Raw genomic sequence first — 24,035 nt, 5'->3', positions numbered from 1 at the left:
CTCAAGTTTCTTTGATCATAGTGTTTTATCACATGGAAGAGTAACCTTAATTAGAAAAGGCGGGATGAAAGTCCACCATTGCCCAAGGGCTCCAAGTTTTGTGGAATAAAATAGAAAAGACCTAAGACACGCGTAATTAACCAGTTCTGGTTAACAAACAGGGAAGTAGTTTGGGAAAGGAGTGTAAGGGGTAAAGTTTCAGACAGACAGACTTTATTTGCATATTGGCTGAAACATAAAAGCTCACAGAGCTGTTGAACCAGGTTCTCCTGCACAGTTAAGACTGTAGTGAGTCCATGTGGCAGGGAGGCCTGAAAACAGATACGGACCTCTGTCATGTTATGAGCATCTATGGTTAAGTGGAGAGATTTGGATTTCTCCATCTGTAATGAACCGAGTGTTTAAAAACAGCTGAACTGGTTTAAACAGAGTTAAATCAGTAAATGGCTTCTTGTCTAGCTGAAAAGAGGAATTTTAATTGCATGATTAAATTCATTAATATAAGGAAGGGGATCTTTTTTTCCCAGGACCAGATATGACCCTTTCTGACTTCACAGAAAAAAAAACAAACTTTTTTTTAAAAAGCAACCCTTCGAGACTTAGATCTCTGGGAAAATGGAAGTAAATACTGACACAGGCTTATTTTGTTTTCCCAAGAGAGGGTTCCCAAGTGATTTCTCTAATTAGTCTAGGAAAAAAAAAATGTTTTCAAGCTTGTTTTTCCTTTTAGATTTCAAATGAACTGAGGGTGAAATAACAGTATTGCTTTAGGTTCTCCAGCTTTGGTTTGTACATAATATTAGTCCTAAGGGACTTTTAAAAAATAAGGAAGAGTTGAAGAAAATATAGATAAGGCGATTTTGCAAGGGGCTTATTAAAAAATAATAAAGGACGGGAGGTATCCCCTGGCCATGGCTTTAGAGAATTAGTGGGGAAACTAATGGGGAGGAAATTGTATGATCTCCTGTAGTCTGGTTCTGTAGAAGCTGAAAACACGGGAGCTTCGTGCCCGAGACAGGACCCAGGCTTCCCCGTTTCACTTTGGAGTAATAGTCACACAATTCCGCCAGGCTCCCGGAGGGGCGGTGAAGGTTACAGCTGAGCGCCCAAACAGCCAATAACAAATCAGAAACATCCGCCCATCTCGAATTTCAACCAATCAGCGTCGGGAGCTTTGGCTTGTTAGCCCGGCGCGTCTGTTGCTGGGGGAAGGCGGCAAGGCTGCTCGGAGTTGCCCACAACCGACATGGCTGCGGCCCCTGGAGGCGGGGATGTGAAGTGAGGAGGGGGCAGGGAGGGGAGAGGACGCGGGCGAGGAAGACCGTCCGAGGGGGCCCCGGTAAGTACGGGAAGGCCCGCGGCCCGAAGTGGGGAGCAAGGGGGCGTGGGGCTCGGCCTGCTGCGCCCTCTTGAGTTCTTACCCAAGGCGAGGAGCGTCTGGGGTGTGCACCTAGCAAGTGGCACCAAAGGGGATGTCCCTCTGTGGTAGAGTAGAGGGGCCGGCTGGCGCCTGCTTCCAACTCCTGGCCGGCTCCTTCCCTCAGTCCTCAAGGGTTTTTGTTTTGTTTTCTTATTTCCCCTCTCTGTCCCGGCTCGCCCCTTGCCGGGGTCCCTCATCAGAAATAAAGGTTGTGTCCAACAAAGAAGCCTTGGCCCAGGTTCGCCGCGCCTGGGCCCCGGGCCAGAGGACTGCCAATCCTGATGCCACGAGTGCTTATTTGTAGGCCTCTGGGTGTCCCCGGCCCCCCCAAAGACGGTTTTCTCCCACAGCGCGCGCTGTGCTCGCCGCCCCGAGCTGACGGTATCTATGCTCCCGCCTGCCCGCCAGCTAGACACTCTGAGGGACTTCTAGTTCACTGCAAGGCTGTGATGTTGCACTTGGGGTGTGCTTCCCCGATTTTAGAATCACATAAAGATGCTTCGGAAGCAAGCGTAGCACCACAGCATTTGCGGTTCTGTAAAGCAATTTCCGTGTTTTTTTTCCCTACTGCGGAAACCCTAAAGTTAAAAAGCCTCGGGAAGGTTCAGTACCTGAAACGTCAAATCAGAGTGACTACGGGAATGAAAAAGTTTGACAGTCACTTTCAGAATCAGACCATTGTACAATACAGGCTCACCCTGGAGCAGCAGTTCAGACGGATTCCACGGACACTCTGCAGTGGAATTTCACCGGCTTTATTAGCTGTCACTTCTATTAGGTTCTCTCTTGGCAGAATGACAAGCTGGGAAACCTAGATTCTGGTGAGGACTGCACTGACAAGCCGTCCCTTTGATAACCAGCCCCCCTCCAGGTAGTTTGAGAGGTAACTGCCTTTGAATGCCCACCTCTGCTCCTTCCATTTGGTATAAGACCTCATAGATGATTAGAAGACAGACAAGAGAGACTGACCAGGCCGGGAGATGGAAAGAAATCAGAAAACACTTGGCATTTCTATTTTGAGTGGCTAGGGAGTGCCAGCTTCCAGGGAAGAGAATCAACCGTTTGGAAGGCTTACCTCCTGAAGAACGAAATTAGCAATAAAGGTCACAGCCTGTGGGCTCCTCCCTGTTCCTTTTCCCTAAATTAGACTCCAGAATCAATTTCTATACAACAGTCAAATGCTTACTGCCTACACCCAAGGTATTATTTAACCTAGCCTGGTCAGTGAGCTGGACAGACCTGCAGGGCCTCTAAGGACACCCCTGGTTTCCGAGTGAGAAGGTTTCCAGTCTCCCTCTGCATCTTGAGGTAACCCGTGACCCCATGTTGGTGTTTTTTGTTCTGTGGCTATTGTGTCTGTGTTCTGTTCACTGCACTGTCTTCCATGGCTGCAAAGAACGGCTTCTTTAATACGTTTTGAAAGTCTAGTTTGCAAGCAGGCCTAGGTGAAGTAAAGTTTAAGCCACTGTTGAAGCCAGAATGTTTTCCTTCCAGAAGACTCTGCCGTTGTGGTTTTGTGATCAGGAGTTTGTATAATAATCAGCTCGCCCTGAGGCTGGATTGTAGTAAACATTGCAAGTCACATGGTGTGGGAAGGAGGGTAAGGGCCAGATTTCTACCCAACCTACCACTCCCCATTAACCCTGGTAAATCTCACTGATGGAGTTTTAATGTAATCGTGTGATCCTGGTTTTTATAATTTCGGAATCAACTTAAAGAAGAAGACTCTTGTGATAAGCAGCCTTGCTTTGTAGGAGGTTCTCAAAAAACTACCGGGAAACAAGGGAAGATGTTATTGGAGAGAGACACAGAGGTGAACATGGGAGTGTAAACACTCAGCTGCCCCGAGCGAGCTGCAGCAAACTCAAAAGACAGCAGAGCCAGAGTCTGCTGGGTTATTTTAGTGGTGGTAAAATAATAAATTTCATGAGATTGAGCACAAGTTCAGTATCAGTTAGTACATTTGTATTATTGTATGACCACCACTGCCACCCATTTCTAAAATTTCTTCATTTTCTTTACCTGAAACTACCATTAAATTCTCCATTCACCAATATTTCTACCCCTGACAAACTTGCATTACGATGTCTCTCTGTTGTTTTTGAATGTTCTAGAAAACCCTTTTTTTGGTTTTTTTTTTTTTTTTTTTTTTTTTTGGATTTGGTTTTTTCGAGACAGGGTTTCTGTGTATAGCCCTGGATATCCTGGAACTCACTCTGTAGACCAGGCTGGCCTTGAACTCAGAAATCCGCCTGCCTCTGCCTCCCAGTGTGCTGGGATTACAGGCGTGCGCCCCCCCCCCCCCAGCTAGAAAACTCTTATAAGTGAGATCACATGATTGCCCCTTGTGATAGCTCATGTCCCATAGCTGGTTTTGAAGGCCCTGCCCCCTCCCCACAGATTGACATTTTTCTTATTGAAATTTTCACTGTGAGCTGGGTGGTGGTGGTGGTGGTGGTGGTGGTGGTGGTGGTGTAGCATGCCTTTAATATCCCAGTATTTGGGAGGTGGAGGCAGGCAGATCTATGTGAGTTGGAGGTCATCCGGGTCTTGAAAGCAAGTTCTAGAATAGCCAGGGCTACACAGAGAGACCCTATCTTGAACAAAAACAACAAAAACAAATATATATATATATGTAATTCATTGTACCTAATCCTGTATCACATAAGGATGAGGTCACATGAGTGTCTGCCATAGGTTGAGCAGCCCCCCACCCTCACCCCATCCCCCATCTCTCTCTCACATTTGTCTCCTTTGTTCTCTAGAGCAGTGGTTCTCAGCCCTCCTCATACTTTAGTCCGTTATTGCAGTCCCTCATGTTGTGGTGACGCCAGCCATAACATTATTTTGTTGCTACTTCATGACTGTAATGTAAATATCTGATATGGAGATCAAGATACACAGGGCGAAAACCACTGCTCTAGACACTTGCTTCTCTTTATATTGTGTGTGTGTGTGTGTGTGGTTTTTACATCTATGTAAAACTTAGGAGCCAAGAATGAGAGAAAACTACATACAGTATTTGAGACTGCTTAATTCACTTAATATGATTCTCTCTAGTTATATCCATTTTCCTGCAAACGATATAACTTTGTTCTTCACGGCTGAAAAATACAAATCCTCTGGTGCCCATGTAGGCCAGTTGCCTTCTCCCTTCTCCTGCTCTAGGTCACCGAGGCTGGCCCCTTAACCCAGCTGTCTATGAACAGTACTGGTCAACATGGACATACAAGTGTCTGTGTTATTGACTTGGAGTCTGTCAGGATAAAATACCATCTAGTTGGCTCACGTACTAGATCTGTTTTGAGGTTTTTGTTTGTTTTGGTTAGTTTTTTTTTTTCTTCAAGACAGGGTCTCTGTACACAGCCCCGGGCAGTCCTGAAGCTTACTCTGTAGACCCTATTGCCCCCAGACTCAGAGACTTGCCTGCGTCTGCCTCCTGAGTACTAGAGTACTAGGATAGAAGGCACTGCCGTCATACCTGGCCTGGGTGTTTGGATCTTTTGATGGGCTTCCATACTGGATTTTCTTGGTGGCTGAGTGGTTTTCATCCCCCCCCCCCCCCATGGATGCTCTCTCCTTCTTGTCCGTGTCTTTGCCAGAATCCCCAACTGCTGCTCTGATTCAGGGGAGAGATGGAGTCTCAATATAGTTTTGGTTTGCAACTTCTCCAACGGCTGGAGAAGTTGGACAGTTTTCTATAGGTTTATTGGCCATCTGCATTTCATCTTTTGAGAGCTAGCTGTTTGTTTTGTAAGCCTTTCACTGACTTAGTTGTTTGGTTTCCCGTTGGCCAGCTTTTGGAAGTTCTTTGTATATTCTCTATATTAATATTCTGTCAGCCGTCTGGCTAGCAAAATCCCCTTTTCCGTTCCGCAGGCCGTCCCTTCACTCTGTTAACTGTTGTCTTTGCTGTGCAAAGGCTTTTGAAGGTCATGAGGTCCCGTGTGTGATTGGTGGCATTCTTTTCTTATTTTCTGCATTGGAATATTCAACTGCCTTTGGTAAAGACTTTCCTCTCTCTAGCTAAATTCTCTTTGTACTTTTCTTAAAATCAATTGTCCAAAAATGTCTGGATCTATTTTGGGACTCTGAAATGCCAAGCCAATACCACATTGCTTTGAGTACTGTGGTGTTACAGTCCTTGACGTAAGGAGGCCTCTGGTAACTTTTCCATCCTTTTCCTCCCCCTCCTTCGCTCTCCCTCCTCCCATGTCTCCTCTTCCTTCGTTCTCCTTTTCTGACTTTCTACCTTTTCTGCTCTTTTGAGTCTCATTATCACTTGATGGATCAGGCTGGTCCACCTTTCTGTTTCTCATGTTTCTGCATCTGATTGCTGCTCTCTGGAAGCCTGTTGTATCCTCCTGCCCTCCCCCTCCTCCCGCTCCTCCCCCCTCCTCCTTTTTTTTTTTTTTTTTTTTTTAATTTTCTTGTTGGCCAAGGTATCACTCAGGCTGTCCCGAACCCTGTAATGCAGAACAGGTTGTATTTGAACGCATGGAGATCTTCTTGCCTTGGGGTCCTTACTGCTGGGATTATAGAGGTAAACCACCAGATCTGCCTGCTCTGTCTCCTTCTCTGTTCTACATTGTGAGGAGTAATGAGACAGGTCATCAGGTAAGGAGCTTTTCTCTCAAGCCCAGCCACCAGATTTCAGTCCCTGCCCCATGTGATGGAAAGACAGAATCTGTAGCTCCTGCAAGATGTCCTCTGACCTCCATGCATGTTCCCCATAGCTAGAATGACAGCACGTGCCTTTAATCCCAGCACTTGGGTGGAGGGGAGTCACCTGCATATCTGTCAGTTTGAGGCCAGCTTGGTCTGCATGATGAGTGCCAGGACAACCAGGGATGCCTCAAAAGCAAAAATAAAAAGCAAACAGATTTGTGTTATGCAACTGAACAAAGTATTCCAGGCACGCTGTGCCACCACTGCCTGGATTTCGGAATTGCATTTAACGAAGTCATTTATGGTAGTTCTGTACAGTGGTTTTTCAAGTTTGTGCTGAGGGCTTACTATTCTTCCCAGTTAAATTGACCCTATTAGATTCGGCCCATCTTTGCCACCTGTTGAGCCTTCCTTGGATGTGGACTTTGATGTCTTTCCCAGGGTTATGCATGTCATCTAAGATTTTGATTACCATGCCCTCTGTTTCATCACTGGAGCCATTGATAAAAATATTGACTAGAATGCAAAGGACAAAGCTTGATAGCTTGCTGTTGAAAAACCTTGCTGGGCAGTGGTCGCGCACGCCTTTAATCCCAGCACTTGGGAGGCAGAGGCAGGTGGATTTCTGAGTTCAAGGCCAGCCTGGTCTACAGAGTGAGTTCCAGGGCAGCCAGGGCTACACAGAAAAACCAAAACCAAAACTTTGATGTGGTATAGCATTAACACACCAATTAGTTCCCTTTGGGTACTGATATTTAATTAAATATCGACCCATTGAATATTGATTGGCGTGTTAAGCAAGGCCACTGTGCAAGCCTAGCTAATGGCGATTATATTAGAAGGGTCTAGACGGTCAGACAACTTCCCACCTCACCCTCAACCAGAGCCTTGGGACCAACTTGGTTCTGTGGCCTTGGTTCTATGCTTGGCAGCCATCTTTCTTCCCAGGGTTGTTGCAGCTTTCTGTTTGTTTCTGTTTCTGTTTTTAACTGCTTGTTGTAGCAAACCAAAAATTTTATATGTTATAATCTTATTATATCAAAATGTTATCTGCCAGGCAGTGGTGGCCCATGCCTTTAATCTCAGCACTTGGGAGGCAAAGGCAGGTGGATTTCTGAGTTTGAGGCCAGCCTGGTCTACAGAGTGAGTTCCAGGACACCCAGGGCTACACAGAAAAAAAAACAAGAAAAAAATTTATCATTTTCTTCTAACTCTCCTACATGTTGTGTCTTCCCTTTCTCCCTCTCATTTTTCTTTCTTTTTTAAACACTAAAAACTCTTGAAGTCACCTTTGTAACTGCCAGTGATTCCTCAAGGCCTCCTGCCAGGCTCAGCCTCAGTTCTTCTAAGAGACTTCCCTGGTCTTTTAAATTATACTTTTAGCTGTTGACTTCCTGTGCGTGTGTATGTGTGCAGGCTCCTGAGTGTCATGGTGCGTGTGGAAGTCAGAGGAGGACCTGTGGGGCCACTCTGTCCTACCACGGAGGACCTCAGACCCTCAGGCTAGCCAGCAGGTGTCAGCTGAGCCATCACCAGCCGTTAGTGATCCCTTTGTCTAGTGGCTCCCAGTCTGTTAGATTGTAAGTTTCCCTGTGGCTCATGCTTATAGCCCCAGCCGTTTGGGAGGCCGAGGATGGAGGACTGTGAGCTTGACGCTTTCCGTGTGACACAGCGGTGCTCCTGTGTGTGTGGCAGCATGTGTTCAGTGTCCCCAGCACTCAGGGGGACACCCAGGAAACTGAACCCAACCAAGCAGATCTCTCTTCCTGAGGAAGAGATGTCCTGTGTCTTGTTCTCATCCCTTACCCTCACCTGTGAAGCGTGTGGACTTTAGCATGTTGGTCAGTTTCTGTTGCTGAAGTCCCAAGACAATCACTGAGGAAGAGAGGAGGCTTTGTGGCTCGTGGCTACATGGACGGACTCTTCTACAGGTGCTCTCGTATGTCTGCCTTGTGCCATGCAGCATCTGTTTTGAGACTCAGTTAAACTGTTGAGTAATACCACTCAGTTCTGCCTTCCATCTTACCACAGGGTAGTTATCCTGCAGCAGGAGACTGAATTTGTTCCTCCCGTGAATGGACACTTGAACTGGTCCTCTGGTTTGGGGCTATTATGAATAAAAATAAGATTAACTGTTTTTTTGCATATATATGTGTGTGCATACATGTGCAAATGCATGTTCTTATATATATGAGAGCATATGTATATCTATACACACGCATGTGTGTGTGTATACCAGAGGTTAATGTTGAGTGTCTTCGTCCAATTACTTTCTAACATATATATTATATAATTATAGTTGGTTTGTTTTGGGTATTGGGAATCGAAGTATGGTCCTCTGCAAGCACAATAAGGACTCTAATGCTGGGCGGTGGTGGTGCACGCCACTATTCCCAGCACTCGGGAGGCAGAGGCAGGCAGATTTCTGAGTTCGAGGACACCCTGGTCTACAGAGTGAGTTCTAGGACAGCCAGGGCTATACAGAGAAACCCTGTCTTAAAAAATCAAATCAAAACAAAACCCCCAAAACAAAAACAAGAAGGACTCTAAAATGCTGAGCCATGTCTTTAGCCTCGCATATTTATTTATTTTGTGTGTGCGTTTGTGATTGTATGTGCTATATCATGTGAATAGCCATCAGATGATAGCTCTCAGCAGTCCATTTCTCTTTTTACAGTGAACTCAGCTCATCGGGCTCGGCAGCAAGGGCTCTCCACCCACCGAGCCATCTGCCTGGCACTCGAAATATAATTCATATTTTAACATTACAACCTTGTACTTGTAGATTCCTTGCCATTTTCTGGAGACTGTATTATTTGGTCTGTAAACAGTGGCTCAGTTTGGGTTTTATTGCTGTGAAAAGACACCGTGACCAAAGCAACTCTTAAAGGACAACATATAATCAGGGCAGGCTTGCAGGTTCAGAGGTTCAGTCTATTATCATCATGACGGGAAGCATGGCAGCGTCCAGGCAGACATGGTGCCGGAGGAGCCACGAGTTCTCCCCCTTTTTTGTTCTCCTCTCGCTCTGGCCCCGCTGAGATCTACATCTTGATCCCCGGTCAGCCAGGAGAGGACTATCTTTCGCAGACCATCAGGAGGAGGGTCTCACTGGGCAGAACTGGAGCAGAGGCCCTCAGAGCCCACCTCCACAGTGCCAACCTTTCTCCAGTGAGGCCACATCTTTTCCAACAGGGTCACACCTCCTAATGGTGCCACTTCCCATGGGCCAAGCATATTCAAACAGAGACAGTCTTCCTTTAAAAATTTTTCTTTGTTTCTTTTTTTTGTTTGTTTGTTTGTTTTTTGGATTTGGTTTTTTTTGAGACAGGGTTTCTCTGTGTAGCCCTGGCTGTCCTGGAATTCACTCTGTAGACCAGGCTGGCCTTGAACTCAGAAATCCACCTGCCTCTGCCTCCTAAGTGCTGGGATTACAGGCGTGTGCCACCACCGCCTGGCTAAAAAATTTTTTTGAAATTAGAATCTATTTACATCATTACATACATTTTCCCCTTTCCCATTCCTCCCTCCAGCCCTTCCCACGCACCCAGTCTCTCTCAATTTCATGCCATCTTTCATTGACTTGTTTGTTTTGTTTTGTCCGAGACAGGACCAGACTGTCCTCAAACTCACAGAGACTCTCCTGCCTCAGCATCCCAAGTACTACTGGGATGAAAAGCATGTTCCAAAATACCTGGCAACACCTCTCTTTTTTCTAATGTGTGTGTGTGTGACACACATATACACATAGGAATATATATTCCTAAATACATATAACCTGCTCAGTTCATATGATGTTACTTGTATGTAAATAGTTTTAGGATTGATTATTTGGTATTGGATGACCAGTTCGGGGATTCTTCCTGGGAAAGACTGTTTCTCTCACTCTCAGAGATCCTTAGTTTCCTGTAGTTCTAGGGTTGGGGCCCCATGAGATTTCCCCTTTCCATGTTAGCATGTCTATTGCTGGTGCCCGTGATCAGGTCTTGTTTAGACAGTCATGTTGATGAGGTGTCCTGGGTGCAGCTTCCCTGACATTCTCAAGAGATAAAATCTCACAGCGAATTTCCTGTTTCCTTGGCTCTTATAACCCTCCACCCCGTCTGTCCTGCAGTGATCCCTGAGCCCCTGGTGCGCGAGATGTGCCGGATCTGTGTCAGGACACTTGTTCTCTACATTTTGATATCTTGTGGTTTTTTGGAATGGTCTCCATCTGTTGCAAGGAGGCATTTCATTCCAGTCTTTGTACCTTCTGTTTCCTCTCATTCCACTTTATTATTTATTATATAATTTAATAAATTTGCTCACTTAACAGGTGTGTGTATGTGTGTATGCCTGTGCGTGTTCACTCATGACCACGGTGCACACACGGAGGTCAGAGGACAACTTATAGAAGTTGGTTCTCTCCTTCCATCATGCGGGTTCCAGGGTTCAGACTCGGGCTTGACAGCGTGCATCCTTTTTAACCTAGATAGACTTGATTGTCATTTCTTGTTGCTAATGAAAGTAATAACTGCTATTTATCAAGTACCAAATATTGTGCCAGGTCCCTTACATGTACTATTTTTATATAATTCTCACGATGACAGTCTTGTGAAATATCTATTGCCACATCCATCCTAAGGACAAGTAGTCGAAGCTGAAAAGGACAAACAAGTTACCAAGATCACTCAGTGTTTGATAAGTGTTGGAGCCAAGATTTGAACCCACAAGTATTCATTTAGTTTGACACTTATGCTCTTTCACAGTGAACTATAGGTGGAGCTGGCCCTTTAAGGATTCTGCTCCCCATTTCAGGTCAGATTTAAGAGCAGTCTTCTTCCAGAGTCCCATGTATGGAATGATGGGAATACGGAGACTCTTAGAAAAATGTCATGTTCCTGGCTGCCCTCTGCGCTGCTGTGGTTCCAGCTGGCCACAGTTATTTCCTTCTGGTTGTGTTAGCAGAAGAAGGTAATAGGAACAACCCCTTCTGGACCCTGGTGACTCTCCCTGTGTGCCTGATACCTCTCCAGCACTTGCGGGGTGGAGCATCATGGGGCCCTCAGCCATAGCCACGACCAGGGTTCAGGCTGCCTGGTCTGGATGGCCTTGAGCATGAGTGATGTGGCCTCTAAGGATCCAATCAGTTGGCTGCCAAAGACTGAATGTCACTGCTTTGCAAGGCCATTTCTAGGGTCACTCTCTCTGACCCCTCCGGGATGGCTCAGCTTTGATCGAAGGTGCCAGGCTGAAAGGAAGGGGTAGGGAGAGACTTGGCAGCATGGCAGGTGACATCAGCTTGGGTCCCGCCTAGAGGAATTGGGTGGGATTTGGGAATGGAGTTGGTGGCTTCAGACCTGAGCTTCCTGGCTGGCCCTCTGGACATAGATTTTTAATTGTTTCTCGACAGCTCTTTTATGGGTCAGCGCTCCTGGGCCTCTGACTCCTTTATAAGGTTGGCTGCCGGCCCCAGAGAGAACTGCCCTCATCAGCAGGTTAGCGCTTTCTCCAAGAGGAGGCTTCTGGCTGCAGACCAGATTACTCAGTGACACTTTTTACTGAGAACATGCCCTGATCTGAGACAGTGCAAGTCCTGCTGGCCGCCAGGATGGAAGAATGAAGGTCAGGGCTCAGGTGGGGCAGGCTGCTGAGGACCAAACCCAGGGCATACACAGCACATGCTAAGCATGTGTTCTGTCACATGTCCTTCCCGGCCCCTGGGCTGATTTCATTTTCCAGATACCTGCATGACATTTGTCACACGGGTTTCAGGGTGGCTTGCTGGCTCCCTGCAGACTTCTGCCCAAGGTGACTCTGTTTAGAACTGCTGTCACCCACACAAGAGACTCAGAAGACCTATGGGGCATGTGTGTGCTGGCAAGTGTGTCACATGCTCCTATGCACACGCGTGTGTGCCTGCTTCTGCCAGCTCTTTCCATTCCCCGCCCCCCCAATGTTCCCGACTACTTGACTTGTATTAGACTCCAGATGATGTTACTGCTGACTTTAACCCCACTTTTAAGATGCACTGAAACTCTAAAGAATGCTCTACCTGTCTGCTGGGTGCCGGTGATTCAGAGTACACAGGGAACTGAGAACAGAATGCCTCTGAAAAGGAAGGTTGAAAGACAAGGCCTGGCCCTCCCACCCAGGGCTGACTCTGGAGGCCACTGCTGCAGGGCCAGGCCCGCAGGGTGATGGTGGGCCGTGGCCTAGTTGAAATTTTCAGTTGCACAGTGGTCTCTGTGACCTTACTTATGGGATTTCTTTTCCACTTTTTCCCCAGATGCTGTGACTGTGACATACTCACTGGGGTTTGTCCATGTTGGGGAGGAAGCTTCCTTCCAGGTGTGACCACATTCATCTGGGCATGTCTGAAGTACCCTGGGCCCATGGACCCGAAGGAGAAGCATCTGGTGGGCCCTGTTCTATTGCTGCGTGGCTGTTGCGGGAGTATCTCTAATGAGTTTCCTCACCTGGGCTTGCTGGGAGACCTTCAGCTCAGTGTTTTACATGAGTGCAGGGCAGGGAGTTCTGAGGCTTGCCTGGGACAAAGCTATGACCCCTTCTTAGAGGTCAGTGTTGCATGGCTGGGATGAGCAGGGTTTAAAGGTGGCCCAGTTACCACAGCTACATGACAGCAGGCTTTCTGATTGGGTTTGATCCCAAGCCAGTCTTGCCCAGAGCTGTGTAATTTGGTTTGTTTGTGCTGGGCTAGGGCTGTGCCCCAACCTGCCTGGCCATGTTGAGGACTGTTGGGCACCCTGCCTGTGGTTAGGGACGAGCACCTCGTCAGATTCTAAACACAGCTGTGTGTTAATCAACGGGAACGAGCTGGGCCTAGTGGTACATGTCTGTGATTCCACTTACTCTATAGAGGCTGAGGCTGAGGCAGGAGAATTGCAAATTCAGGACCTGTTTGGACTTTGGAGTGAGTTCAAGGCTGCCTTTGTGAAGTCATCTCTCTACCCCTTAAATCAGTCAGGCCTGAAGAGTCCAGGCTGAAGTCTGGTCCTGCCCTCAGGTGCAGTCTTAGGCTGGAAGTAGATTTAGAATAGTCCTTTCCTATGGTTGAGACTGCCCCCCAACCCCCTTAGGAAGTCCTGGTGTCTCTTGTCTGGTTTTTGCATATCCTACTAATGCCTGCTCCCCGGGTCATTCTCCTGGGGAATTTATGAGCACATGAGGCCTGTACTAGAAAGTCACACACCAGCGGCAGCCAGGTTCATGGGACATTGGCTTTAGCACAGCAGAGCCCTTGGAGGCTAGGGAGATGGCTCCCAGCTTGGAGAGGGCTGCAGTGGAGCTGAGGGTTAGGATAGTTGCTTTAGCAGTAGAACCACTGGGGTTTCCACCTGCACAAGGACATTTTCTTTTTCTTTTATTTATTATGAATGTGTATGTGATGGCGTGTTGAGGGGCTCGTGTGCTCCAGCATGCACGCAGAGGTCAGAGGAGACAGCTTTGTGGAGTTGGTTCTCTTCTCTCATCTTTGCTTGGGTTCTGGGAATCAGACCTGGGGCATCAGACTTGAGTGGTGAGTGCTTTACCCACTGAGCAGTCTTGCCAGCCCAGCAAGAATCTCTTCAGTAATCGTACAGTGGGGCTTGGAAGACAGACCTGTAGCCCAGGACTCTCAGAAAGCTTCTTAGAGAGAAAGGGTTAGGAGGAGTGGCGCCACTTGTTGCTCTGGTCAGGTCTCTGCTGCTGGGGGATCGTTGGCTCCGCACCCTCTCTCAGACCAGCAGTCTCCAGCCTGTCTGGAAGTGCATGGCGGGTAAGAGGCTGCAGTGACAGCCTGGGCCCTTGCTCTGGGATAACAGGGCCATTTTCCTATCTTGAAAGCAGGCAGTGTGGAAAGTGGGTGGAGAGTTGACTATGTTGGTGCCCTTAGAGGTGTGCCACAGAGCCGGGAGAGCTTTGCCCAGGGGCTTTCCACCCTAGCAGTGACTTCCCAGAGCGAGGGACAGGAGTCTTTCCCAGTGACTACAGCTGATAGTCCTCACAGAGACTGGCACTGAAGCCGACCCCGCCCATCCCTCTTTCCTGCTCCCAACAAAGACTTCCTGCCCTTAACCTCTGGACTGCCCAGCCCCTCCTTTCTGTCCCCATTCAACTGTTTGGCAGGGGCCCCGCGGGGAGGTACACAGGCCAGCTGGGGGGGAGGGGAGACGCTGGCCTGTGCTGGGAGGCTCTCTTTCCCTTCTGGCAGCTGCAGAGGGTGTAGTCTAGGAGACAGAGGGCCCTGGAGAAACGCGCTCAGCCTCCAGCCTGCTCTCCAGCCAAGGGACCCATTAGGTTGCGCTCACTCCTTGGGCTGTTATATCGCCATACTGAGGACAGCCTGCCCATAGCAGAGGAATGTCCAGCCTCCCAGGGCCTTACCTTTTCCTTCACCCAAGTGCCTGTGATGACTTTTTTTAATATCAGACTAGGAGCCCAGAGCCATGGTTTTAGAGCCCTAGTCACCTAGGCCCTGCTTTTGTCTGTGTCTGGGCTTGGTGACACACTCCTTTAACCTCAGTATTCAGGAGACAGGCAGGTCACTTGAGTTTGAGGCCAACTTGGTCTCCATATATAGTTTTTTCAAGACGGTCAGAGCTATATAGAAAGACCCTGTCTCAATCAATCAATCAATCACAAACAAAATATCAACCCAAAAGAAGATCCAGGTACTCCCAGACCCCTGATGTGTCTGAATGCAGGGTTGCCCTTAGTGGGTTGCAGCTTATGGACTCTCCATGCCACCTGGAAGGAAGGGGTTTTAATCCTGAGACAGCCTTTTAGCTGGCCTTACCCTCTTCTTTCGTCCACCGGACTCCCCGAGCCTCCTAGAAGTCCCTGCTGGCCCCCCTCCCCCACCCCTGCAGGATGTGCTGCTATTAATAAGGCCCAGTCCTCTCCCTCCTCCCTGCCGCGCTCTCTCAGAACCGTGAGGGAGCCGCTGCTGTTGGCTGGCTTGGCAGGGAACTCTGGGGATGATGCGCTCGGCCACCCCGGGGCTCCCGACTTCGCCCGGTGACTTGGGGCTCGGTGAACAGGTAGTCTGGGAAGAGAGCCAGTGTTTCTGTACCTCAGGGTACCTGGATGCCAGCATGTGCCCTCAGTGGGTCCCAAGCCCGTGACAGCTCCTTCCATCTGTCCAAATGCTCCTCCATCCAGCTGGCAGCCCTCTGGGCTCTGTGCTCGCCTGCATTGGCCTCCTCGAAGGGGCATCTCTTGGGCTTCTGGTAAATTGTGGACCAACTTTTGCCTCTGGACCTCCTTTCTTCACCCTCCTCCTTTCCCTCCCTCCCTCCCTTCCTCCTTCCCTCCCTCCCTCCCTCCCTCCCAGGGCTGCTGTTGCTGCCTGCTGCTGCTGCCACCGCCTCCTCCCTCCCTGAATCTGCAGCGTGACTGGAAAGAGGCTGAATTAATCAGCAGATTGAAGCTCTGCTCTGCTGCGCCCAATTCTCTGCAGCACCGGCCTCTCCTCTGGCTCACACACCTTCGGCTCTCTCCCCTCTCATCTTTCACACAGTCTTCCTCTTCTCGCTCTCTTGTTCTCTTCTGTGCTTCCTCTATCCTTGCTCCTTGTGGGTGCTGCTGGGTCGCTACACCTGACTGCTTGCCCCTCCGGCTCTGCCCCATGCTCTTCAAGCAGGCAGAGCTATGGATACCCCACCAGGGCAAGCAGAGCGCGGTGAGTATCACAGCTTGACTTTGAGAGTTCTAACAATGCCTTCCTCCCTGCTTATGAAGGAGTCTTTGGTTTGTGGTTGCCAATGGAGTCCTAAGATGCTGCAGAACAGGAGGCAGCTAGACTGAGCCTGACATAGCCAGGTCTTTGGAAGGAGATTGGGACCGAGTGCCAAAAAACCTAGCATGTCTTGGAATGGCCAGCCAGGTTTTCAAGTTACCCAGAGCAGTTTTGGGGATTGAGTTTCCCAGAGGAGAAAAGGATTCTAGGACCTGCCAAAGGATGCTAGGACAATGTCATCTCTTCTCTATAGCGAGGGGACTTTCTTTCTGCCTGAGTCAGGGGTCATGATTGGGATGGTTTCTTCTGGGTTTCAGTAGCAGCTGAAGGTGGGTGAGGTCCATGTGAGAAAGAGTACAAGGCTGCAGATGAGTCCAGATGTGCCAGAGCCAGCCGGAATCAGGGATGGGTAGTGGCTGACTCTACTTCAGTGACTTGGGGTTGTGCTGAGCTCAGCGTTGGCCCCTGTCTGCCTGTCCTGATTAAAGCGGCTGTGAGGGGGTAGCCTGGTGAAGGGGGTCCAGCTGACTATAACTGGTGGTCATCTGTTGTCAAGGTTACCAGTCAAGGTCTAAATTTGTAACCTGTCCTCCTGAATGTAAGGCCATGATCTCGTTGTTTCTGAAACAGGTGGAGTAGGAAGAGCAGTTGCTGTGTGTGGAAAGAGCCTCAGGTTATGTTCCCCTGGCTAACAAGATCTCTTCTCCTGCTTCTGGGATGCTAAAATCTCACTCCTTTTCCTGCTGCTGGCACCTCTAGACACATTCTTGGGGCCAGAGCTGAGGCTCCCAGCTCTGCAGGGACTCAGGCGAGGTGCTGGGGGCTTCCTGGTGAGGTGGATGAACCCAGCTGTTGGAAGGCTCATTGGACAGCCTGATCCACCCTGGCAGTGGCGTCCTGCTCAGTACCAGGTTTTGTGGGTGACTCGTCAGTTGTCTTACCCTCGTGGTCCCCACGAGTGCTAAGTCTCACTAGTCCTCCTGTTTAGTGGCAAAACAGAGAAGTGCTCTTGGTGGCAGACAGCCTCCCCTGAGCAAAGACTTTCTTCTTGCCCCACGTGGGGGACAAATCTCAGTGCATAGGAGGCAGAAGCAGAGGCAGAGGCGGAGGCAGAGGTGGAGGCAGAGGCAGGCACATCTCAGACTTTGAGGTCAACATGATCTACATGAGTTCCAAGCAGCTTGGGCTACAGAGTGAGACCCTGTCTCAAAAACTGAACCAACCCAACCCAACCCAACCCAACCCAACCCCACCCAATCCCACCTCTGCCTTTCTGGCTCAAGTTGGTTCCCTTTGCTCTGGCTGAATGGGAGCTCCAACAGTAGTGGGAAGGGAAGGGCTGGTCTGCCCAAAAGATGTCACTGTCCTGTCCTGGTCCCTCAGGGCTGGAAGCCTCACTCCTGGCCCCAAGAATGTGTCCAGAGGTGCCAGCAGCAGGAAAAGGTGTGAGTTTTTAGCATCCGAGAAGCAGGAGAGATCTTGTTAGCCGGGAACATAATTAAGGCCCATCAGAATGCTCCTCACCCTTCTCCACCTCAGTAGGTAAAGAGAAACAGACCCTACGTAGCCTGTGTTGATTTAGGTTATTTATTGTTTGGATAATAGGAACTTCCTGCAGTCTCTTCAAGGTGCCCAGGGACATGCGGTGCCCTCTCTCACTTTGCTGAGAAGGTGGCTCTGCCTGCCTGTCTCCTCCTAGCCCGTTCTGCATCTCCCTCAGGTGAGGGAAGTATGGTTTCCCAACGAGCTCCTAAGCTCAGGCTCTTCAGCCACGTGGGGAAAACCTAACACACACCATGAGTGAACAAGAAATCTGACCCTTTACTCTGGTGTATCTGCCACTAGAGGGTGAGCGGATTAGGCTTAGCAGGTGACAGAGTTGAAGTCTGCAGAGAAGACAGGCTCAGAAGGCTGCGAGCTCACCACAGGGCCAGCCTTTGGGCAGCATGTAATTACAGAACAGCTTATTTTCCCTGTGCTGCACTGTCTTTAATCCCCTGTCTGGAGTTGGTGCCTCTGGCCAGACACAACATGTGGGGGCAGAAGTGTGCAGACAACTCTGGAGATGTCCTGCCCAGGGCATCTGTTACCCTCTGACCATGTCTCCCTTACCTAGAGAAGAGCAGCATTTCTGGGACAGAGAAATCAAGTGATGATTGGGCACCAGTCGGGCACATGGGCTGCACAGGAGGAGGCAGGAGGCAGGGTAGCCACCGTGTAGCCCAGGGAGCCGATGGGTGGGCTGCAGGCTTGGCTAGAGGAGGGATGACTCCCTGGCTCTCTGGCTCCTCCTCAGAGGTGTTTCTCAGTCTTACTGGGACCCGCGCCCTTGTGGGCATGGGGTCCGGCAGCTTCCCAAGTATCCTTGTGGCCCTGTGCAGTTTGCCGCATCTTTGCTCCTCTGCCCTGTCCCTTGCACAGGCAGCCCTTACCTCACCTCTTCCCGCTGTCCTCCCTCCCTCCCTCCACTGTTTTACACTTCATGACTTTCAGAGGTGTGATCTCTGAATGCTATTCGTCCCAGGAACTCTTGTTCAGGCTCTGGAGGAGAAGCTGTGGAAGACTGAGTCCCAGAGAGCAGGAGTAGGTGGGGGGGGGGGGGGGCTCAGAGGCCAGGCTTCACTCTGGCCCAGACCCTCCTCCCTCCCTTGATAGGGAGGAGCGGGCCCAGCCTGCCCTTTGTAGCCAGCTGCCTGTCTGTCTTCTCTAGAGCCTCCTGGGGACCTCTGTCCCGGAAGGTCAGATAATAGGCCCTAGCTGCACCGAATACGGGCTTGTTTTGGGCCCTGGGCTCCGGAGGGCCAGGGGTCCTGCGGGATGTAGGTTAAGAAGCTAAGAATCTTGTGGTGAACACATTCTGGAAAGCTGAGGTACCCATCAACAGGTAATACCGGGGATTCTATTCAGGTGCAATTGAAGGTACGTGGCACTGGGTCCCTGCCCCTCAGGCCTGGTAGCTTCTTAAAGTCATGCAGGTGTGTATCCCCTCTACCTCACACCCGCTGGGCCAAAGCCAAGTGACCAAGGAGAAAGCCAGGGGATATACCTTTGGAACTAGGCCAGAAGGACAGTAGGCAAAGCTGGAGTAAGTCCTGCAGAGGGCAGATGTAGGGACACTGGTGTGGAGATGTAGGACAAGGAGTCCAGGCAGCAAGGCCAGTGTGTCCCCATGACCCTCATGGGGATTCCTCAGTAGACAGCCTCGGGGAGTCTCAGTCTCAGGAGCCACTGTTTTTGCTTGGATGCTCCCTGGTGAGAGCTCTTCTCTGGGAAGACCTGTTACCCTTCAGGAGCTCTGCTTCCTGGGCCCATCCATTGCCTTAACATTTGCAGCTGTAGATCCTCCCTGCCCCCCAACCCCCATCAGCTTCATCCCTGAAGGTTTGATGCCATGGGGTCAGGCTGGCGTCTGGACAGGCAGGTCCTTGACTGCGGCAGGTCCTGATGCAGGCTTGCATTGACATCCCTGACTAAGGTGTCACTAGGGTTGACGAATGTATGGTCATCCATTGCCACATCCACTCAACAGTTGTGAGTGTGGTACCCTCTGCTGTGGCTTGGTGGGAAGGGCTTGTGGAGACAGGAGAAATCAGTACTTATTTTCAAGGAACTTAAGGTACAGTAGTAGAGCCAGACAATCAGACTGAGAGCCAGGTTACGCCAGTGCTATCAGGGTACAAGCCTGAAGTGAAGCCTTGGGCTTTAAGGAATTGCCCCTCTCACAGGAGCCATATTTGAGCTGTCTTGAAGAAAAAGAGTTGTCTGGTGGCAAGGGAGTCCTTGGGTAGACGAACATAAAGGCCTTTGCACATGGGCTACAGGAGCAAGAACTACAGAAGGGAGATGCTGGGCGGCCACAGAGCCTAAGGCCTCCCAGAGCGGGCACAAGGGTGTGGAGTGGGTTCTAACAGCAAAGGAGAGGAGGCTGGAGAGGTGACTCAGAGGATGAAGTGCCATCCAGCCTGGTGACCCAAGCTAGGTCCCTGGGATTCATCTGTCTGAAGGAAAGAACTGACTCCTGAAAGTTGTCCTTTGACACAGTCGATCATATGTAATAAAAATGGCAATGTGCTGGGAGTGAGCTGTGGAGGGTTCTTTCTCTGGCACTGGGTTTGGAGAAGGTGGGAGGGAAAGGGGTGTGTGGGGGCCAGGGAAGGGTGGAGCCTGGGGTGTTGTGGAGGGGACTGGGGAGGAGCTTGTGGGAGGAGAGCTGACACTGGCAGGGAGGGTTGGGGTGAGTCTGGAGTTTTGGGTATTTCCTGTTTCCCGTGAGGCAGGTCAGTAGACTGGCTTGTATCTGGAACAGGGGACTAGCTGGGAGTGAAATGTAGACCTTGAAAGCAAGGTCTTGTCAGCCTGGTCTACACCGAGAGTTCTGTTACTACACAGGGCAGCACAGTGACACTCGGTCTCAAAAAAACAAAAGAGGAGACAGGAATGGGCTGTCCTCGAGATCCCTTGACTCCCGCGTCTAGTCCATGCTCGGGGCAGCCTGGGGACCAGAGGCTGTGCTGGAGGCCGTGCGCTCTTCCCCTCAGCACAGCTAGTGCCTTTCCCTGCAGTTATGCCCCGCCTAATCTTTTAGTGTTACAAAATTCTGTTTTGTAAAATAGTGGTGTTAGAAGGTAAAGGTGGTAGGGTTTTCTCTTTTCCTTAATTTTTTTTACTTTTTTTTTTGGGGGGGGGGTGAGACAGGGTTTCTCTGTGTAGCCTTGGCTGTCCTGGAACTCACTCTGTAGCTCAGCCTGGCCTCGAACTCAGAAATCCGCCTGCCTCTGCCTCCCAAGTGCTTGGATTATAGGCGTGCATTACCACCTCCCGGTTCTTTTCCTTATTTTTTAAAAGTTAGTACGTGTGTGTGTGTGTGTGTGTGTGTGTGTGTGTGTGTGTGTGTATCTCCCATGTACTGTGTACCTACATCCCTTGGACTGAGGTTCCCATGCTCAGCAGCCCTGGCGTTTCCTGGCTGCGCCATTTCACCAGCTCTAAGTTCCTCCTTCATAAATGCTTCCCCAGAAAGAGTTAACTAAACGGCTCTGAATTAGTTGTCCTAGAGAAGTAGACAGGGGGTGGGGTGGGGTGGGGGTGGGGGGGGTGTGGCGGCGGTGGTGTGTGTGTGTGTGTGTATGTGTGTGTGTGTGTGATGCATGCACACCCACCCTTAGTCCTAGCACTCAGGAGCTCCTCTGTGAGCTCAAGGCTAGCCTGACGTACATACTGAGTTCCAGGACGGCCAGGAGACCTACCTCAAACAAAACAAGCCCAACACCACCACCACCAATAAAAAAGAAAGAGATGTCTTTTTGGTCTTTGAAATCTGAAAGACCCATGAAGTAAAATGGGGGGTGGGGTAGGGACAAGAGGAGTCTGAGGGGGCAGGAAGACCTGACTGTGCAGCTCAGTGGCTGGAGAACTGAATGAGCAGACTGGACAGTGAATGAAAAAGAGATAAAAGGAAGGAAACTGCTGCTCCTAGGTGTGGTGGAGGAGAAAGTTTATTATAGATAAAAGAGAGCACAGCCAGAGGCAGAGATGTGTGATATGAGTCCAGCGCGGACAAGGCTGGGAGTCTACATGAGGAGAGGGGGAGGGGAAGCGAGGGGAGAACCAGGTGCAACAGCCAGGAAGGCAAAGGTATAAAAGGGGCAGGTAACCAAAATGGAGAGCTCAGGCTGGAGGATCCTGTAACAGGATGTGCTGAGGGATTCTGGGAGAACCTGGCGCCAGGTTTGCTTTGATATGTTAAATAGGCTCTTCAGCCATTTGTCCCAAGGTTTGAAACCTAACTTGAAAGTCCTTTTTTTGTTTTGTTTTTTGCTTTTATTCTTAACTTTGGCTTCAAGCAGTGTAGGGGTCCGGACCGGGAGGAAGAGCTTGAGGTCAAAGAGTAGGTGTGGCAGGGCCCTGGGGAGCCGCTGACTGTTTCCATTCCCCACAGGGAGAGCCCCCCTTGGCCCTGGGCCTGTCTACCCAGAGGGCCCTCAGTGTCCTGAAGGAGCAGCTGGAGGCTGTACTGGAAAAACACCTGAAAGAACGGAAGAAAAGTCTTACCTGGAAGGTGAGGCTTCCTCAGGGGTGGCCAGAGCTTGTCTGGGTATGCAGAGAAGCTGGGAGGCCTGTCTCAGGACCCGTGCTTGTCCCCTGAAGAGGGAAGACTCAATGAGACTTCACGCAGTCAGAAGCCCCAGTTTGCTGGGCGTGCTGTCCCTAGCCGGAGGTGGTCTTTAGGGCAGGCCTGAGGCATAAGAGGTAGGCTGGAGCCACTGGGACACTCACTGCCTGCCTGTCCTTCTGCTCTAGGAGGCCTGGAGAAGCAGCTTCCTGCACCTTAGTAACCGCTGTTCCTGTTTCCACTGGCCGGGGGCTTCCCTCATGCTGCTGACCGCGCTGCTGCTGCTGTGCTGCTGTGGGGGCCAGCCAGCTGGAAGGTGAGCAGGGTTGGACTAGCAAACTAGCTTAAGTGCTAGTCCGACCCCTAGGCTCCCCCAGGGCTCTGAGGGGCCATATGACCTGAGGATGGAAGAATACCCTCTCCCTTGACTGGGGTCAGAGGCCTGCCTAGGGGCAGGAAGCAAGCGAGATTGCCTAGCAGAAGGGGCATCTTGGGATGCGGGCTGGCTGGGAGGCTTTCTCCCTGGAAACACATGGTGTTCTCTGTGCCCCTCAACACCAGCCGCGGAGTGGAGCTGGTAAATGCCTCTGCTCTGTTCCTGTTGCTGCTTCTCAACCTCATCCTCATTGGGCGGCAAGATCGACTGAAGCGTCAGGAGGTGGAGCGCAGGCTCCGGGGGATCATTGACCAAATCCAAGGTGAGGCTTGGGGTCAGATCAGCCCGCAGGAAAGCTGCCTCCCTGCCCTGTGACGTGAGCCCCTTCAGAAGTTAGAGGTTGGTCCCACCCTCGGGGCAGGATGGGGAGGCAGTGGCTGGTGAGGGGGGAGTTGAGAGGTGTTTTTCCACACATCTGTCTTGTGGGCTGGCACTGGCCCAGAGGAGTGAGAAGGTAAGATGCCCACTGGGAACAGGGTTGAGCAGAGAGCGGGCCCAGATGAGCCGCACGGCTGTAGCTCAGGGCTTGGATGGGAAAGACTCTGGCTTCCGCCCCCGGGGCTGGAGATAGTGTCAGAGCAGCCTCAGCACTTGCTGCTCTCTGTGGCTGCTTCTCTGAAATGCATGGGCAGTGGGGTAAGTGCTCAGCAAGAAGTCGCTTCCTTGGTGTTCCGAAATGATGAATCAGTCCTATGTAACCATGCTGCTGGCACCGGAAGTAGAAGGTATCCAAGGATGATGGGCCCCGCTCCTTGTGAGCTCCGTCTCCTGCTCGGGAGCACAGTCCCCAGGCTAGTTTTTGGACTGTGATAGGATTCCCTGCTTGTCTATACAGTGGGGCTCCAGTAGGGAGAGGCAGGATAAGAAAAGGGCTTGCCTTTGGCCTGGTCACCCAGTAGCTACACAGGTAACAAATGAACAGTCGAGACCCAGCCAGCCAGTCAGGTCTAGGGTGACAGGAGCCTCCTGTGGCTCCCTCCTGCTTCTCTAGAACATCGCAGATGGGCATTCAGCTCCATGTGTCCCTCTGTGCCTGTCCCCGTGCTGTCCCTCTGTGCCTGTCCCCGTGCCATCCCTCTGTGCCTGTCCCCGTGCCGTCCCTCTGTGCCTGTCCCCGTGCCTGTCCCTGTGCCGACCCTCTGTGCCTGTTTTGCATGCTGTCTCATCCCAGCGGCGGCCATCTCTTGCTGCCTGCAGACAGGTTTATTCCCTCTTACTCCCCCCTCCCCACAGTGCTGGAATAATTCCTGACTTACTTGGCACTAGGGAAGGATCCTCAGGGAAGGCATTGCTGAAGTACATACGGGCTGCGTTTGCATGCATAGGAAAGGTTGTACAGGCCCGGGGCTGTTGTTTCTGTTTTCACTAGATGCTCTCAGGGATGGAAAGGAGATCAAGTGGCCGAACTCCATGTACCCAGACCTCCATATGCCCTTTGCACCTTCCTGGTCCCTGCACTGGGCTTACAGAGATGGACACCTGGTCAACCTGCCAGTCAGCCTGTTGGTAGAAGGAGACATCATAGCCCTGAGGCCTGGCCAGGAGTCCTTTGCCTCCCTCAGGGGCATCAAGGTAGTGGAAACAGCTGGGGGAGTATCTGAAATGAGGAGTCCTTAAGCTAGCTCTCAAATCTTCCTGGCCAGCTTGGGGGTTCACAAGGGCCCTTGGGCAGGGTTGG

The 24,035-nt window shown here is 50.6% G+C and overlaps 1 protein-coding gene across 4 annotated transcripts in view; it reads left to right on the top strand.

Moving 5' to 3' along the window:
* The first annotated feature begins 1,237 nt into the window (after nt 1-1,237).
* The window catches only part of Tmem94 (transmembrane protein 94), a 33,821-nt gene continuing 11,023 nt past the window's right edge, over nt 1,238-24,035 (top strand). For all 4 annotated transcript variants that reach the window (XM_052197960.1, XM_052197959.1, XM_052197958.1 and 1 more), the window contains exons 1-6: nt 1,238-1,339; nt 12,357-12,486; nt 21,748-21,867; nt 22,110-22,237; nt 22,483-22,619; nt 23,727-23,929. In XM_052197960.1, the coding sequence (XP_052053920.1) occupies nt 12,463-12,486; nt 21,748-21,867; nt 22,110-22,237; nt 22,483-22,619; nt 23,727-23,929 (612 nt within the window). In that variant the 5' untranslated portion in view covers nt 1,238-1,339; nt 12,357-12,462. The remainder of the gene's footprint in view (nt 1,340-12,356; nt 12,487-21,747; nt 21,868-22,109; nt 22,238-22,482; nt 22,620-23,726; nt 23,930-24,035) is intronic.

Source organism: Apodemus sylvaticus, chromosome 10 (assembly GCF_947179515.1).
Source record: "Apodemus sylvaticus chromosome 10, mApoSyl1.1, whole genome shotgun sequence".
Lineage (NCBI taxonomy): Eukaryota > Metazoa > Chordata > Mammalia > Rodentia > Muridae > Apodemus > Apodemus sylvaticus.
This window is presented reverse-complemented; position numbering and strand designations above follow the sequence as displayed.